The 18,005-nt window shown below is 38.0% G+C and overlaps 2 protein-coding genes across 4 annotated transcripts in view; both read left to right on the top strand.

Moving 5' to 3' along the window:
- LVRN (laeverin) overlaps positions 1 to 6,825 on the top strand; it is a 65,050-nt gene extending 58,225 nt beyond the window's left edge. The window contains exons 19-20 of the mRNA XM_032156610.2: positions 1,593 to 1,668; positions 5,205 to 6,825. Of these exons, the coding sequence (XP_032012501.1) occupies positions 1,593 to 1,668; positions 5,205 to 5,345 (217 nt within the window). The 3' untranslated portion in view covers positions 5,346 to 6,825. The remainder of the gene's footprint in view (positions 1 to 1,592; positions 1,669 to 5,204) is intronic.
- Positions 6,826 to 9,448: 2,623 nt separating this feature from the next.
- The window catches only part of ARL14EPL (ADP ribosylation factor like GTPase 14 effector protein like), a 26,641-nt gene continuing 18,084 nt past the window's right edge, over positions 9,449 to 18,005 (top strand). The window contains exons 1-3 of one of the 3 annotated variants that reach the window (XM_058440592.1): positions 9,449 to 9,722; positions 10,704 to 10,860; positions 13,228 to 13,337. The gene's annotated coding sequence lies outside the window, so the exon portion shown is untranslated. The remainder of the gene's footprint in view (positions 9,723 to 10,703; positions 10,861 to 13,227; positions 13,338 to 18,005) is intronic. The other 2 variants (XM_058440591.1, XM_032156609.2) reach the window with 2 other exon arrangements.

Genomic DNA, 18,005 nt, shown 5'->3' with positions numbered 1-18,005 from the left:
AGAAGAGGGAGAGGCAGAAAGGTGAGCCAGACTGGAGTACCCAAATCACTGTTCCCACACTAACATTAGATGTTATCAACTTTTTAAAAAGGATTACTATATTGACTCATATTGGCTTTTGACTTCATATTAATTAGAATGTATTTGAACACTGATGGGGGTAAACTATTTGTAATGCAGTTTTGTTGAGTAATATTTGAAAGAGATTGCTCTCTCAACAAGAATGATAAATCATCTCTGTTTCAACAATAGCCCCTCTTGAAGTTGACAAGAGCAGGAAGGAATGAAGTGTGCCAGGTAATCTAATAGGTGCTTCCATATACATTTTCTCATTTATGCACCAGAACAATGCTTCTAAGTATCTGTTATTCTCCATTTTTACAATTTATAAATTGCCCAAGGTAATGTCACATCCAGCCCTGCCTCCTTGGGTAACCTTTCTCCTGTGTCTGGCAGAAATTCACACATTTAGCACCATAGGTAGGTTTCCTCTGTTTTCCATTTTTATTTTTAAGGTTGGAATTTGGGTTCTTTGGAACTCAAATTTCTTGAGTCATTTTATAGGTTTTTTTCTGCCTAGCTGGCCAATTAAAATAGAGAACTAAGAAATGTTTCCTCTTTCTTCATAGAAACAGTTTCGCTTGCCTCAGTTATATGCAAAGTTATATTGTCCTTCACATTGCTCAGGTAGAGCCAGTGTAAGTTACAGCTAGGAAGTTAGAAAAACAGCAGCACTGTTTTCTCTCACCTTTATTAGTATATTATGCCACAGTTAACTCTTATCATTTTTAATTTCAAGTACATATTTTTGAAGTAAATCAATTGTATATATTAACTATTCAACTATCTCTTGGTCGGTCCATTATAATAACCCTATTTTAATTTTTCTTTCTTTTTTAATGCACCCAAAAGTCTTTTATTTACTTTTTTAACTACAGCCACACTTTGAGCAGGTAAGTATCTGCTGTTTTTTCGTAGCAATACTTCACAGCTATTTTAAGATTTTTTTTTTTCTCGATATTCAGGGACACTAAACTAGAGGGAAAGTTTCCATGACCACGCCTATTGGAACAAGCACAGGGAGAGCCATGGTGCTCAGCCTTCAGGGTCACCAACATTTACAGAACATCAGAAGATATTAATCTTCTCTCCAAAAAAGCACGCATAAATACAACGTTTTAAATACACGTTCAGGGGGCTTTAGTCAGTAGTTCTGAAACGGATCCTCTATGAACTACTGTTTTTTAAGGGGGCATAATTTATATGTTTATTCATTCCCTTAGAAATTGTATTGATTTGAGACATGTGACATGTATTCCAACTACCTCATTTTAAAAGATAATTGTTTTTAAGAAGAGCTTTTTAGATTTAGATAATAGATTTGCGTAACGCGTATAAGTATTTAACTTCCTTAGTGTTAATAGGATTCTCTATTAAAAGATGAAGCTAAACTAGTTCATACATGTTTTTACTTAGATTTGGGACATAGGAATTAATAGGGGCCATACACTTGACATTCATCTGCTATAAAAAATACAGCTTTATTTTGCAAAATGCTTTCCACCCTTGATTAACATCTTATTGCCTTGTAGGTATGGAACACAATCATTGATTAATCTAATATATACAATAGGGAGAACCATAACTACAGATTTACAGATTGTGGAGGTAAGTACGTTAAATATTATGAAATACAATGATAATTTGGGAACCACTTTTTATGCAATTTGGACTTGCTAAAATTAAAAATAATATGCTTATCTGAATTATTACATTCTATGCTTCTGCTGGTGCTGTATCATTGTGAAAGAAGTGTTTTTAATTGTGTCCTCCTCTGAAACAGAGATCACCTGTTCATGGAGGGTGGCACTTCATCCTTTCTCACCTGAATGCAGGGGACTCTGGCCCAGGGTTCCCGTCCCAGACCGGGCTTCCCTCCGTCCCACCTTTGCCATCACTGCCGCCAGTCATTGCCCTGTTCCAGAGCTTCAGTAGCTTTTCATAGTTTTTCAAAGCAATTTTGAAATCTTGTGATTAGCACATGAGGCCCTTCATGATCTGGCCCCTGCCTTACAGTTTAGCTTCATTTTTGCTCACCTCACCACTAAGTGTCAGAGAGCAAGAGAGACGGACAGACACCCCTAAACATGTTTCCTCTAGCTATACTGTACCACTTACAAATTTTCTTGAATTATTACATGGCTTCACATTTTCTGGATTTCAGAAACATTCTACCTTCTGTCTGGAGAACACTCCTCATCCCTGTTCCTGGCTGGATAGTTCCTAATCATCCTTTAAGATCCTGCTCCTATTACCTATTCTAGGAACTTTTTAATAAACTGATTTATACCCACTCCTCACCTATGCTTTCAAGTCATCCTATGAATATATTCTTACCACAGGGCTTACTACATTATAGTGTAATCACTGGCAAATATGTCTACCCCATGAGGCTATAATGAGCTCCCTGAGGACTGAGATAATATCTTAGTTTTGTGTATTCTAGGTTCTTACCTTTTCCTATTCTAGGTTCTTTGCTTTCCTCTAGGCTGAATTTTTATTAGGCAGACTTTTTCCTTGTGGAGAGAAGCATAGCTCCCCACTTATATAATCCTCAGCAGTCTCAGTTGCAGAAGGAAGGATACTTTCTCACAGCTTCAAGAGTTCCTGCCTTGAAAAAAAAGCTCTTTGGTTGGTCCTACTTGGGTCAAATGCAGCAATCACTGTGTCCAGGGGAGATGGAATACTCTGATTGGTCTAGCCAGGGTCATGTGGCCACACTAGGAGACAGCCCCACCCAAGTCACCAGCACTGGGAAGGGGAAGGGGTAGTTCTGGAAGGAAAAGGGCTGTAACCAGAAAGTAAACAAAGTGGGCAAAAGCAAATGTCTACAAAAAGATGCATTTACACAAAGTAAAACAAGAATACGATATAAATACAACCTCTACACACCCAGTAGCATAGGTAAAATTAGAAAGATTTATCGTACCAAATGGTGGCAAAGATATGGAGCAACTGGAACTCTTTTATCCTGCTGGGAGGAATGTAACATGGCACAACCACTTCAGAAAACAGGCAGTTTTTTGAAATGTTAACTGGAAGCCATCTAAATGCCCATCCATAGGTAAATGAATAAGGAAAAGTAATATATCCACATAATGGAATACTATACTGAAATTTTTAAAATTTGTGTAGCAACATGGATGAATATCAAGGTGATTATGTTTAGTAAAAGAAACCAGTCACATTCTGGGTAATGCAAATGGATCTATAGTGACAAAGGGCAGATCAGTGGTTGCCTGGGACAGAGGGAGATGGACTGCAAGGACCCTTTTTTGGGGTAGAGGAAATGTACTTGATTGTGTCTATGGTTTCAAAGGGGTACACAGTGATCAAAATTCATTGACTTTTACAGTTTAAGTAGATCTAGTTTATTGTACATAAATTAAATCCCAATGAAATTGATTAAAATTCAATACCAGGGCCTGAAACTATGTTAATAAGAACAAGATGAGCCTTTGTAAATAAAGGTAAATCAACTCTCCCTAAGCAAATAAACAAATACATGTGTGGGTCCTAAAGGCCTGAAATGTGATCCTAAGCAAAAAAAAAAAAAGGGCAAGTAGACAGTCATATCATTGTTATCATGAGAGAAGGAGAACAGCTAATTCCCAAAGAAATTATCTTTTTCTGAGTTTTGGCCTGCCTAAGGCTGAGCTGTCAGGACCTGATTTATCGGGTATTCCGTGGACAAGGGAAAGAAAAGCACACTACACCCAGAACATGCTGGTACAAAAGCTCCGCGAATCAAGACTCAGTGTGTGTTTCTATCTTCTAAAATTCGTTAGTTCAATCTTTGCCTCTACAGAATCTAGTGAAGTTTTTTTGTTAATGAATGAATAAATGAGGTTGGTATAAATTTAGCAATCTTCGAAGTTTCAAAACTCTAGTCACTCACAGCTTTTCGAAATTGCAAAAATGGATTTAGCAGTAGTTAAATTATTGCAATTTAAAAAAATAAATGAATTAGCTAAGATGAATATCATTGTCAACAACATCTTAATGTCCAGCAGTCCTGCTATGCTGCATCAGTTCACAGGATATTATCTAAAATAAATAATAAAAAGGAAAGTGAAAATGAAGTCATTTGCCTCGCTTGTCCCTCTCCAAAGGCACAATTTTCAAACACCTTCTGCATCTCTGGCTCTGATTTTTATGTTCCCCCTGCTAGACATACTCTCAAGCACACGTGAAGCCCACCTACAAGCCCAAACACCACCGCCACTCCCTTCCCACCACTACAGGAGCCCAATCCTGGGCACACTATCCATGATGTGGAGTTGTGGGCTGTTGGTTACCACCTCCTGTCAGGTGTGAGCAGGGAAGGAAAGAGTAGGAGAGTATTGTTCCTGGCTCTTTAACTTACTTTTCCCTAAAACATTTCTTTTACATTGTAATTAGGCTTGATAGCACTATTCCTATGCAATTTCAAGTATATTAGAGTTGAAGTGAGCTGTTGTGCGCTGGAATGGGCATTTTCATCATATGGCTATAAGTGTTCGGAGTTCTAATCCACTGATACAAAAAGAGACTCGGTAAAATGAAAATTGAAAAAACTTATAACTTATTTATATTTTGGAATATAACTTATTATTCACTTGGAATCTGACTTATACATAATATTGCAACAAATGTTCTGATAACTGAATGCTTGACCTGACCCAATGAGGTAATTCAGCCGATGTACAAATTCATTATCTAAGTATTCTCAAATAAAGAATGACACTTGTAAAGATGCAAATATTATGTACCAATTTTGAGCTTCAGAAGTTGCAGTTTCTTTTGAGATTTTAAAAAAGTTGGGGGGGGGGTTCACTGTATCTCTGTCTGCAAATCTTAGAGAACACTCTATATGCATTCAGTAAATATTAATCGAGACTTAATATGTGCTTTGGGAATAAGGCATAGTTTCTGCTTCATGGACCTTCCTGTCTACATCTGCTTCTTTGGGGTAGCTGTGGTGTTCATCACATTGTCTCAGTCACAGTCTCCCCAGGGACACACAACCTAGGAGTATACATTTCTACTCATTCCCACCATCATCACCAATTTATAAAATCATGTTGCTACTTAGCATTTAGACGTTTATTTTGTCCAAATGGGAAGTTAGATTGCACTGATCATCTGTCTCTCTGTCCTTCCAGCTGCAGCAGTTTTTCAGTAACATGTTGGAGGAACACCAGAGGATCAGAGTTCATGCCAACTTACAGACAATAAAGAATGAAAATCTGAAAAACAAGAAGCTAAGTGCCAGGATAGCCGCGTGGCTAAGGAGAAACACATAGCTTGTGGCTATCTTTCAGCACTCCTCTTGCATATTATAATGTAGTTTGTTCACAGTTTTGTCTTCCAATATTTTGTGAGTCTGGAAAACCACACATTTTCTTTGTATTTCAGTCACATTTATTACTCAGAGTGCCATTCTTCTCATATTGTCATGTTTGGCCCTGAGGTTGGGTGATTGCTGACAATTTTGCCAATGCTGCTGTATTTCTGGGAAAGATGTCACTTCATGTTGGGTTATAATCCCACAGAATTTACTTTAAATGTCGTGTAAAAATAAATTCACCTAAGAAAGTCTTGCTTATTTTGTTGTGAAGGCCAGTGGAATATAAAATCAATGGCATTAATGAGGAGCACATTCGTTGCTGAGGGAAATAACGGTTTTTCCAGGCCCTAGGGTTTATTTAGTTCAACACTGAAGATTGAAAAGACTAATGAGAAGATAACATGACAATATAAAAAGACAGAAACTCAAAAAGTGTATTGACTAGAAGACAGAAGAGCCAAAGACAAGCAAGTTGAAAAAGAAAGAGGAGACAATTTAACGAGCCCTAAAGGCAAGAAGTGTATCTTCTCCTGCCCATTTCTCTCTTCCACAGTACATCCTGCTTTGAACCACGCGTTGCTGGTTACTAAACTTTATGGTGTCACAAAAAGACAAATGATTGTAGGATCCGTGGAAGTGCACTTAGGCTTGCTGTGATGGAGGCCATAGTGGAGATGAAGGCTCTGCTCAGAAGCTCTTGATTGTGTATTCACCAGAGGGATGGACACCCTTTCAGCCTAAGCGTACAAGTGAAATCAATGATGTCAAAAGACAATAGCAAGTATGGGCTACTATTTAGGATAAAAGGAATCTTGAAATGAAAGAAATAGAACTAAAAGGCTAACTGGAGCATAATCCTTACAGTTTTGCACTCAGGGGATTAAGTTTGAAACATACTGTCTTTTGGCCAAATTGAACCTACTTGTAATTTACTTTACACATTTTCTTCAGTCCCAATGTATGGAATTAGCTTAGTTTTCTCATGCTTGATTAAAACAAGACAACTAAGGCTAATCATTCCTCTTCTAGAATTTGTGTATATGATTTAATCTTTTATTTTATTTTTGTTTTTGTAGAATGGGGGTATAACTACAAATCTCCACCTCAGGGTGATATTTTTAAAGATTAAGGAGTATGACATCAATTAGTCTTTAAAGATGTTACATAAGCTCAAAGCAATGTCATCTAAGGCTTTTTTCCTATTTCTTGTATAAGTTAAGGCAGCCATAAATGAAAACACGAAACAAACGTTTGCTTTTATGTTTGCTTCACAAGAGGATTCTCCCTGAGTGTCAGGGGAGGCTGTGGGACTTCACCATGTGGACAAACGAAAGCACAGGCTACTCAGACTTGGCCACAGGTCATAGGTCAGAGAATTTTTTCTTCAAATGTAGAAATGTAAATTTTCAGCAATAAAATATCTGCATGCCTTCAAAGTGTTGTAGGTGAGATACTTTCCTGTTTTTTTTTTCTTAAACACTCATTCTATATTTCCCATATTTCCTCTGATAATGTTGGAAGGTGGCCTAGTATGAGGTATACTCTGTCCTTCCCGATGTGGATTCCCAGAGCCTGGGGAGGGTAAGAAGGGAATCCACATGGGGAAGTACAGAGGCAGATATAGGAGGTGGGTTACCACAGGGTTACGGGTCAAACAAGAAAATATATCCATGATAATAGGATCCAGGCTTCTCACTGTTGGAGAAGGGAGTTACAGATATTCAAATGAAGGGAACAAGAATGAACTGTTCTGGTATGGAATTGGAAGTATTTGTGTGGACTCACGGTTTTCAATATATAGATAGATTTATAAGTATCTGTAAAGTATGTAATAAATAGCTGTAACATGTATAGACATATTTTGCTCTTTATCTGTATATACATAGATATAGATATAGTTTTTTGCCATTACTTTTAGTGGCAAAAACCAGAATTACTTTTGCACCAACCTAGTATATCTATATCTACATCATCTCTATCTCTATTTATATAGAGATAGAGAGAGAGTAAAAGTAATGGCAAAACCTGCAATTACTTTTGCACCAACCTAATGGATTTAGACCCTAGCTTCCCTCCTGAGAGAGAGTAGCAGCAGCAACACCTAGTTATGGACTAGGTGTTGGACTTCATATGTTGAAGCTCTAACTCCCAAGGTAATGGTATTTGGAGGTGAGGACTTTGGGAGGTATTTAGGTTTAGATGAGGTCTTAAGGTTGGAGCCCACATGATGTGATAAGTGCCCTTACAAGAAGAGGAAGAGACACCAGAGCATTCTCTCTCCCTCCGTGTGCATGCACCAAAAATGGCATGTGAACACAGAGAGAGGAGGCAGCTGCCTACAAGCCAGGAGGAGCACTCTCAGCAGGAACCAAAGCTATTGGCACCTTGATACTGGACCTTCCAGCCTCCAGAACTGTGAGAAATAAATGTCTATTGCTTAAACTACCCAGTCTATGGTATATTATTATGGCAGCTCAAACTAAGACAACCCTAATAATGAGCACAGCTACTGCCCATATCTTGGCTTCTACATGCCATTCTCCACTAAAGAACCCAAAGTTCCTTGAAGAAATGGCTGATTTCAGGGCCAGGACAGGAAAGGGGCAATTAAAAGTGGAAGCAAAAACAAAGAAGTACTAAAAAAAAAATGGGGACATACCAAATGGGCACAAAAGCCAGCTTGAAGGGAACCCCACTGGCCAAATCTGGGAAAATTTGAGAATCATAAGAATAAAGGCAATAAGGGAATAAAATAAGAAATCATGAGCTAAATAACAATTAAAATTTTGATGAGGAAGGGTATTTACATAATTTCAAAGTACTTTCCCACAAAGTACAGTTGAATAATGAAGGCGAAATAAGTAATTTACAGTGGAAAAGCCTGGCAGATGTCACCGTAATCAAGTGATGAATTCCAGTGATATTCCATCACAGTGGAATAAATAGAAATTTTATTCCATTTAATAAGATGAAATGACAAAACTACATCGTTACTCTTGTTATACTTCTAACAAAGCTGCATAACATGAATCTAATAATGAAGAAAAAACAAATTGAGGGACATGCCACAAAAATAATATCCAAGTCTCAAGGTCATGAAAGTCAAGGAAAGACAGAGGATCCGTTCTAGACTGAAGGAGCTTAGAGACATGACAACTGAATGCAGTGTGTGGTCCTGAACTGGTTCCTTTTGCCATAAAAGACTAACGTTACTGGGACAATTGGCAAAACTTGGATGGAGTCTGAAGATTAGATGCTATCATTGTTAATTTCTCAACTTTGATGGTTTGTTGTATTTATTTAGAAAATATTTTGGTTGTAAGAAATATACATCAAGGAGTGAAGCAATAACCTACTGATTCGGGAAAAAATATTTTTATAGTAACTCCAGCTTTTCTTAAGTTTCTGAATAAATTAAACTTAAGATAAATATAAGAGTTATTTGTTACTGGAACTGCAATGCACTTTCATTTCAAGTCACTTTTTTCTTTCAAATTTGGTAATGGCCACAGTCACAATCCTGAAGTTATCTATTAAGCATTTTAATAATTAAGCCCAAATTGGAAATTCAAGTTGTCCGAAAAGACTTAATTTCTTGTTTCAGTCAACATTTCCCATCTTCAACCAGAGGGACTAAAAACTAAAAATTTTAAAATGCATTACTCTAAATTAACAAAGCTATATAAATGGAAAATAAATATAAGTCATTACACTTTTAAATAAAGCTTGTTTGAAACTTTTATATAAAAATCTGTAGTGTTTATACTTCCAAAAGTATTAAATCTTACAATTTCACTAAGACTTTTGTGAAGACCTTTACATATACGTGGGTGAATCATATAACTTGAAATTATTATGCCAACAACTTGACTTAGTCCGTGTTACAGTTATAGCTAATAATATTTTACCATTTTATATAATCAGTGATGAACAGTACACGTCTAGAAGTATAGTAAAGTAGTCTTCCCTTAGCTGCAGTTTCATTTTCCACAGTTTCAGTTACTCAGGGTCAACTATAGTTCAAAAATATTACATCACTACCCTGTGTTTGGGGGCCGCTATTAAGTACAATAAGGGTCACTTGAACACAAGCACTGCAATACTGCAACAGTTGCTGTAATCGCCAAGGTGACTACGTGGTGACTCATTGCCATCCAGTGGGGCGAAGCAGGAGGGCAAGAGATTTCATCGCACCACTCAAAACAGTGCACAATTTGAAACTTAAGAGTTGTTTATTTCTAGAATTTTCCACCTACGTCACAATACCTGTGTTATTGCCCTCACTTCATCTCATCACGTAGCCATTTTACCATTTTACATCATCATAAGAAGGGTGAGTACAGTACAGTAAGATATTTTGAAAGAGAAAGATACCATATTTGCGTATTTTTAATTACAATATATTGTTACATTTGTTCTATTTTATTGTTAGTTACTGTTATTAATTTCTTACTGTGCCTAATTTAGAAATTAACTTTATCCTAAGTACATATGTACAGGAAAAACTGTAGTGTATTTAGAGTAGGATACTATCCACGGTTTCCGGCATCCACCGGGGACCTTGGAAGGTAGCATATAATTCCTGATCCATAGCTATGTATTCTGAGTTTTTTGTTGTGGTGGTTTTTGTTTTTGTTTTTTTGAAACAGGATGTCACTCTGTCACCCAGGCTGGAGTGCAGTGCCGCCATCTCCACTCACCGCACCCTCTACTTCCTGGACTCAGGTGATTCTCCCACCTCTGCCTCCTGAGTAGCTGGGACTACAGGTGTGCACCACCATGCCTGGACAATCTTTTGTATTTTTAGTTGAGACGGGGTTTCACCATGTTGCCCAGGCTGGTGTCGAGCTCCTGGGCTCAACTCATCCACCTGCCTCGGCCTGCCAAAGTGCTGGGATTACAGGTGTGAGCCCCCACACCTGGCCTGTAGCTATGTATTCTTAATTGTTACAATCTAATAGAACTGAAATAACAACTCTCTGCTAGGTACATATTACCACCTGCTTTTACTACAGGAAATCCCCGACTTCCCATGGTTTGAGTTACTATTTTTTTACTTTACAGTGGTGCAAAAGTGATACAAATTCAATAGTAACCATACTTTTGAGTACCCACAGAGCTATTCTGTTTTTTTCACTTTAAGTGTAGTATTCCATTAATTACATGAGATTTTCAATATTTTATTATAAAATAGGCTTTGTGTTAGATGATGTTGCCCAACTGGAGGCTAATGTAAGTGTTCTCAGAACATTTGAGGTAGACTGTACTAAGCTATGATGTTTGGTGCATTAAATGCATTTTCAACTTACTATAGGCTTATGGGGACGTTAACTTCATCATAAATTAAGATCACCTGTAATTTTTTCATCGAAGAAAATCTAACTAGATGAATAAAATTATCTTGATTTGAGTGGTACAACATGACTTCAAAATTCTAAATGGAATTTAGAGGCACAGAATGAAAAATACAGGTAGGTATTATCTACTCTATTTTAAAAATGTAAATCCTTGGATCAAGATTTTCAAAATAATAAGTTGCAGGCTTTTTAAGAGAAACTCTTTCTACCCAAGCTATATTCTTAAAAGTATATTATAACTTATTTTGTTTGCTAAAAAGTTTGTTTCGTGAAAAAAAAGGCTGTGCGTGTGTATTTAAAATAGAGTATATGTTTGTGGGAATAGTGTATATGTGAACACTTGCCTGTCCTCAGCTGAACTGCGCTTTAATTATTTTGATTGCCATGGAAACGAAATAGCAGGCTATAAAGGCTTCCTCACTTTCTTTACTTTCTCGCACAAACAATGCCAAGTAATGAGATGAGGCTGTCACCTTCTCTGCTCTCAGGCCTCTACTGAAAGTGGACTATTTTGATGAGGCGATGAGTCCTAGACTGTCAGGATTCACAGATACGCATCAGAGGATTAAAGGGGCTCTAAGCATGGGGTTTGCGAGAGTTTTGGGTTTTCTATCCTCTGTGAAATGATAACCTCGTGTTTGAAAATAGTTCTTTAGTGTTAGCATGTCTCACTTGAGATCAACACAGGCGGTTAGTCCCATCGTTTCCTTTGGGCGGGGACAATCCTTAGTGATGCCAGGGCTCTCAGGGTTCATTCAGGAGATTGTCCTGAGAATGCCCGGTAACAGAGAATAGCTATGGTTTCTTCCAGAAAGTATTCCTTTGACTTGTCAGTAGTGAGCAGGAGGCCTGTCTGATCACTTAGCACCAGAGGGTGGCCTTAGTATTTACGAACTCCTGTGAGAGGGAGGCAGGATGAAAGTACTAGCAGTAGCACTAGAAATGAAGTATTATTTATTTCTTCACAAGGTTGATGTTTTCCTTCATTTCCCCTAACACATACCCCCATTTTTAGAGAACTGTTACCTCCTTTTGTAAATAAGTTCAGAGAGAAGTTTTCACCTGCTCAACTAGAAGTAGCACAACGAAGTAGGGAAGAGATGTGGTCAGCAGGAAAATTCTACTAGCTGCTGAGTGTCTTCTGTGGGTGATATAGCATACTGAGCTATGTGCTATATATGCCTTGTCTCGGCCTCAAAATACCCCTATGAGGCAGTGTGTCCAGTAGGCTTCAGTTAGAAAAACAGAAACCAGACTAATTTTGTTTGTTTGTTTTAGCAAAGAGAATTTAATGTTAAGGATTTGTTAAACAAGTATTAAAGAAGTGAAAAAACAAAAGAAGAACCCCAAGTTATAGCTCAGGAACTAGTTCTCAGCCTCAAAACTGGGGAATAATGGGCAAAGGTTAAAGTTACTAGAATGTAGAAGTTTGGATGAAGGAGTATAAGATTTTCTGTTTTGTTTTATTTCACCCAGATGTCCTTATTCCAAATCTCAGGATCTCTCTCCTTTCCAACCAATGTTCTAATGCTCGCACTTGAGACTTGGCAAGGCTGTGAATTCAACTTGCATTGTAATGATGTATCCCACAGAGCATCTACAAAACTTAAGAGACTCTTTTACAGCTGCCTTAGAAGTTTTCTGGTTCTCTGACCATGTCTCAAGCTGGTCATTTTCATCTCGTAAGCACTCCAGTGTGCACAGAAATAGCTGTCTCACCATATGATTCTCATAGTGGTTAAATAAAGCAGCCACTTGGTCCCAGAAGGCACTTGCTTCAGTAGGTACTTCATTTGTAATCAACCACAGGTGATTGCTGATTAATCGTGCGGGTACTAGGAGTCAGCACTGTATTCAAGGCCAAAGCCATGATGAAGCGTAAGCTCAGAATCTTATCTTGAGAATCTGTTTCCTAGAATTCTCTATAGTTGGTCAGGAAATCGGAAACCAAATTGGCTTTTTTGACTGAGAACTGATTACAAGGAATTGGTATTGGAGAAGCAAAATGACAAAAGAGTAAGGCTGAGAAAACATCGAGACAGGAACTACAAGAAACAGCTAGCACTTCTAGGGTGGGGGTAACAAGGGAGGAGGTGTAATTATTAGAACCTAGAAGCTGGTGTGGCTACTTCAGTATCCCAGAGACAGGGCTCAGCCCAGCCAGGATCCAGACCTTAAGGAGACAGTCAACTTGACTGGGGCTGATGCCTCAAAAACTTGAGGGAAGCCCTTTGGAGCTGGACTCAGACATCTGAGGAGGAGGCTCTGGCCAGCTGCTGCTGGTATCTCTGTGGGGAACACACTAAGCTGGTCTGGGAGACTGAGGGAAGAATCCTGAGAACTGGAATCCAACAGCCACGGCGGGAAGGAAAAACCATTGCTGGGGTGATACCGACAGAAACTGGAAGCAAACAGGAGGGAGCAAGCAAGCCCCTTCTTACTCTTCCAACCTTCCGTGTCCCTCAACATCCCTCTTTGCAGAGCTGGCAAAGCTAAAATGTGGTTTACATAGTCCGAGTCCTAACATCACAAAGCAGAGCATTAAAAGGTGGTTTTGGAACTGAGAGACAATGGCTTACTCACCAACTCAGGTCAGTATAATTGTTCTGATCGCAACACGTGGGGAAATAAGGGCTTAAGGTCACAGCACTAGCAGAAGCAGAAGCTAGAATTTAAGACCCATGCTCTCTACTGCTAAACCCCATTCACCTTTGGGTTTTCCTTTTATTTATTAATTTAGGACATGGTTAAGATACTATTACACTCTGAGAAGCCTCTCTGCAAGCTTTTAAAACACATACATCTTCCGTAGACCACAAATAATACAGTGTCGAGTGGGAAGCTCCTAGAAATAACAGGCAGTGCTTCATACAGAAATGGATGTCCAAAACAAAGGAAAGTTTCTAAGATAATTATTATAAGAATAGTTAAATTTGGACTTGTTTGCTGACAAGAAACTTTAGGTAAATGCATTTAAATAGATTGTTGCATCTACTTTGCAAACATTATTTAGACATATTTTTAAGGGCTTATAGAAGCTCTAAAATGACTAGCTTCATGCTGTCAAGTCACTGTTTGGGTTTATAGTTGCATTGAAAAATTATAGACTGTGCAGGAATTACAACCTAAGGATATTTTATTGATATTAATAAACTTTATTTGTAAAAATATAACCTAGAAATACGCTTACATTTCTCCTGAAACCTCACATTAGCTGAAATGCTGTTTCCTGTAGTTTCCATAAACCATTATATCTATAAAACAGATTTAAGTGAATCCAATGTTTAAAATATCAGAAATTTAATATATCATAAATTCCAGTTTCAGATGTCAAATTTGTGAAAACATCAGTACTAAATTTATTGATGCATTTTGAATATTCTTTTTGATGTTTTCCTTTAAAGGCAATTAAGGCTTTTTTTTTTTTTTTGCTTTTTATACGTTTTTCCATTTTTAATTTGCAACTCTCCTCCTCTGAGCAGCCCTTTTCTCAGCAGTAAAATGAAACCACTGCATTAGGGGTTTTCTCTAGGGACCTCTTGGGAGTATTTTATGGTTTCCATAATTGTTGATTAAGTATAGCCAGTTCTTGTCTATGTCAGATACAAGGGGTGGAGCTACTCTGGGACAAAGAGAAGGTCCAGCATGGCTCTTGCCTCCCATCCCATCCCCTGCTTTAAATAGGAGAGATTCACTTTTGTTGGTTTCATACATTGAAATTTATTTAGAAAAAAATGGTAATAACAATGTTTGAAAACACATGGACTATATGGTCTCCAAAGCCCTCTCCAGATGTGACACCGCATTGACACACAGCTTGTCCACTTTTCAAGAATGTTCTGCGTAGTCCATCTTGCCCTGCAGCCTCTGCAGGTCCCGCACATCCTGCATATCACAGAGGCCCCTTCCTTACCTCTGAAACGACTCACCTTTGACTATAACAGAGATAAACAAATCATACCTAGTGGAGACGAAGATTCTGGAAGCAGTGTCCATTTTGGCTGATTCCTGGTCACTAAGATACATGCCCTTCACATGGCATTCTTCAAGTAGCACGAGATTTTTTTTTTTTTAACTGTCTTAATTCTGGATTAGGGGTTTTGTGCCATCTGCTGGACATAGTTATTTCACACGTACAAGAGAATTCTACATTATTCTTAGAAGTATTTTTAAAATATTAATACCTTTAAAAATTGTGAAATATATGCTTACTATAGCAAATGGGTGAATATAGGAAATGATTAAGTATAAAAAATCCAGCGATACCTACGATTAATATCTGTTTTCTTACCTTCACGCAAGAATGTGCTTTGTTTGGTTTTAGTTTGTGGTTTTTATTTTAACACCAATTTGAGATAAACACTGCATTGATGTAGCTTACAGCAATAGCAGGAAGTGGGGATGCATTGCAAATGTAAGGTTCATGGAGACGAAATGCTCTCAGTCCCTGTTGTGTTTGTGAACCTTAAGGCTTGCATTGCCTATCATGCACAGCAGGAATCTTATGTTCCAATTTAACAGGGCAAGGTAGGAGGAGAGGTAGCGATGGCGGAGTGGGTTAGAACCTGAAAAAAAAAAAAGTGCCTTATATTGCTCAGACTCCTGGGAAACAGATCACTAAGTTACTATTCACAGTGAAAAATGTGTCATTGATCCTTTCTATTAGTGGGTATGCATGAGTACCAATGTCCTAGTTGCTGTGGCAGATGATGCTGTAGAAATGAAGAAGTCATATAGATCCTGCCTTGAAGTGGGAGAGGTCTGATAGGGGAGACACGTGTGTAAATAACTATGAACAAGCTTGCAAACATAGAAACAGAGGGGCTTATTCTAACTGGGCAGTGGGGATGATTACACAATGGTGATTTTAGACATATACTGGGGAAAGCGTAAGTGGGTCCTGGAAGTGGGAACATTCTAGCACTCTAGCTAGAATTTAGTGCCAGGCTAATGGAAGGAAGCGGTGACAATGAGGCTGGGAAGGTAGAATTAGGTCATGTCATGCAGGCCTAAAATATCATGCTGAGGACCACAAAGGTTTTGGAGGAGGAAAGTGACACAATGCAGGCAAGAATATTAAGGAGAATAACTTCAGCAACGAGTGTGGAGGTTTAAAGGACTTAAGGCAGGGAAATTAGGTTAGGTTAGAAGTTGGCCTGGGAAACATAGGGTGGGGAGGGCGGGTGTGAACAAGATGAAAATTCAATGCACTGAGGAAATAGAGCACATTCTGAAAAACACGTTCTATGACTAACTACTTCTAAAAAACAAAATTTGGACCCAGTTGTAAAAGAAATCTGAGAGCAAATACATGTTTCTGTGGATCTTTAGTGGGAAGCAGAATCTTCCAAAATTAAGCGGCTCACCCTGAGAGGCCAAACCTGTAACACTTTCTTTGTAATTACAAGCCCCAGGCAGCCTTTCAGGGAGTCCCTGGGGCCCAGGGGTGGCAGAGGAAATGAAGCAGAATGAGGAAATGCACAGACAAACCGCCCTTGCTGTCTGGTGGCAGGGTGGGGGAAGAAGGTGGGTGGCAGTCAGCTCTGCAGTTACTGGTCTTGATCCACAAGAGGACAGGAAACATTTTAGACTCAGTTGTATCCCAGGAGGGAATGTAAGCCTGGGGCAGAGGGTCAGGTCCTGAACAGGGTTTGGTGGGAAGGCTCCCAAGTCAACACACCTAACCACTTGCTCTCTTAAACTCATCCACTCCTGACCCCAGGCCGTCCTCCTATCATCCTTCAACAAATAGGTGTCTTGGAAAGGATGGCCTTCATGCAAAGATCACAGATTAAACAGAAAGAACCAGAATGGGATCTCTACAAAGGTACCAGGAAAATCAAATAGCTGGTAAGGGACACACAGAAGAACAAATATACTGTAAAGCAGAACAAAAGACCAAAAAAACTTCTCCATGGAACGAAAACATTAAGAAAACATTTCTTCTTTGAAACAAGTGATCAAATCAAAGATAGAGATATGATAAAAGGAGAGATGATACAAAGTTGGCAGGCAGGGAAGAACCTAATGAGATTTATATCCTGAAATGCTTACATGAAGGGGAAAAAAAGAATGAAAACTAATGAGCTAAACATACCTCTTAAAACAACAGAACATCAAAATATGCCCAAAGTTCTTAGAAGAATATGACATAGAAAAAAAAAAAGAAAGCTAAAACTTAGTTCTTTGAGAAGATGAGAAATCTCTGAGAGAAAAGGTACAAATAAACAGTATTATGAATACATTAGATAATTACAGATGCTGCAGACATCAATGATAACATGATGATATTATGAACAAATTTATGCCAATAAGGTTGAAAACTTAGAAGACATGGTTCCGTTCCTAGAAAAATATGATTTAGTAAACTGTCTCACAAATTTTAAAACTCTCTACATTCTCAGATCTGCTTTTGTAATAATGTGTATCGATCTTCCTTCTTAACAAATGTTTCCACAACATTATTTTTATGACTACTTCATATCACATTATTTTGTTTTGACTATTAAGTTGCTGCCAAACTTTTTACTCTCCCAACTTAGCAACTCGACGCCTAGGAATTAATACAAGATTTACTCTTGTAGCTAAATTTTTGTGAAGATCTTTATCTTTCCTTAGAATAAATTTCCCAGAGAGGAATTTCGGGGTCAAAGATAATGTCTATTTTAAAGTTTTTGACATACACCAAATGGCTATATATAATTTCTATTATAGCCATTTGGTTTAATCACTTCTTTAATGCCTTCCCTTCACTCCTGTTATATAGCAAATGGCTAGATAGAAATTATAGAATTTATATAGAATAATAGAAATTATAGCCATTTGGCTATAATCAAAATTAATAGAAATTATAGCCATTTGGTATATAACAGGAGTGAAGGGAAGGCATAAAAAAAGTGATTAAAGAGTGACGGGAAGGCATTTCTGGAAAAGAGAATAAAGGCACATTTAGGTACAGCAAGAACAAAATATGTCCTAAGACCGGGATGTAGTGCACGATATTAGTAAGTCAAAGTAGTAACACAATATTAGCATAATAGTTATGTTAAAAGTAATAGTAAATAGTAATAATAGTAAAATAAGGAAAATAATTTAATTCTTTTAATATAAAACAATTAAACTGAACATTATTTTCACTTATACCACTCTCTGTTTCAAATCAGAAATTGTGTAAAAAGTTTTTACAAGGCGGGCGGATCACGGGCGGATCCAAGGCGGGCGGATCACGAGGTCAGATCAAGACCATCCTGGCTAACACG

The sequence above is a fragment of the Hylobates moloch genome, unplaced genomic scaffold, assembly GCF_009828535.3.
Source record: "Hylobates moloch isolate HMO894 unplaced genomic scaffold, HMol_V3 SCAFFOLD_6, whole genome shotgun sequence".
In the NCBI taxonomy this organism is placed as follows: domain Eukaryota; kingdom Metazoa; phylum Chordata; class Mammalia; order Primates; family Hylobatidae; genus Hylobates; species Hylobates moloch.
The sequence above is the reverse complement of the archived record's forward strand: the minus strand, read 5'-3'. Positions and strand labels throughout refer to the sequence as shown.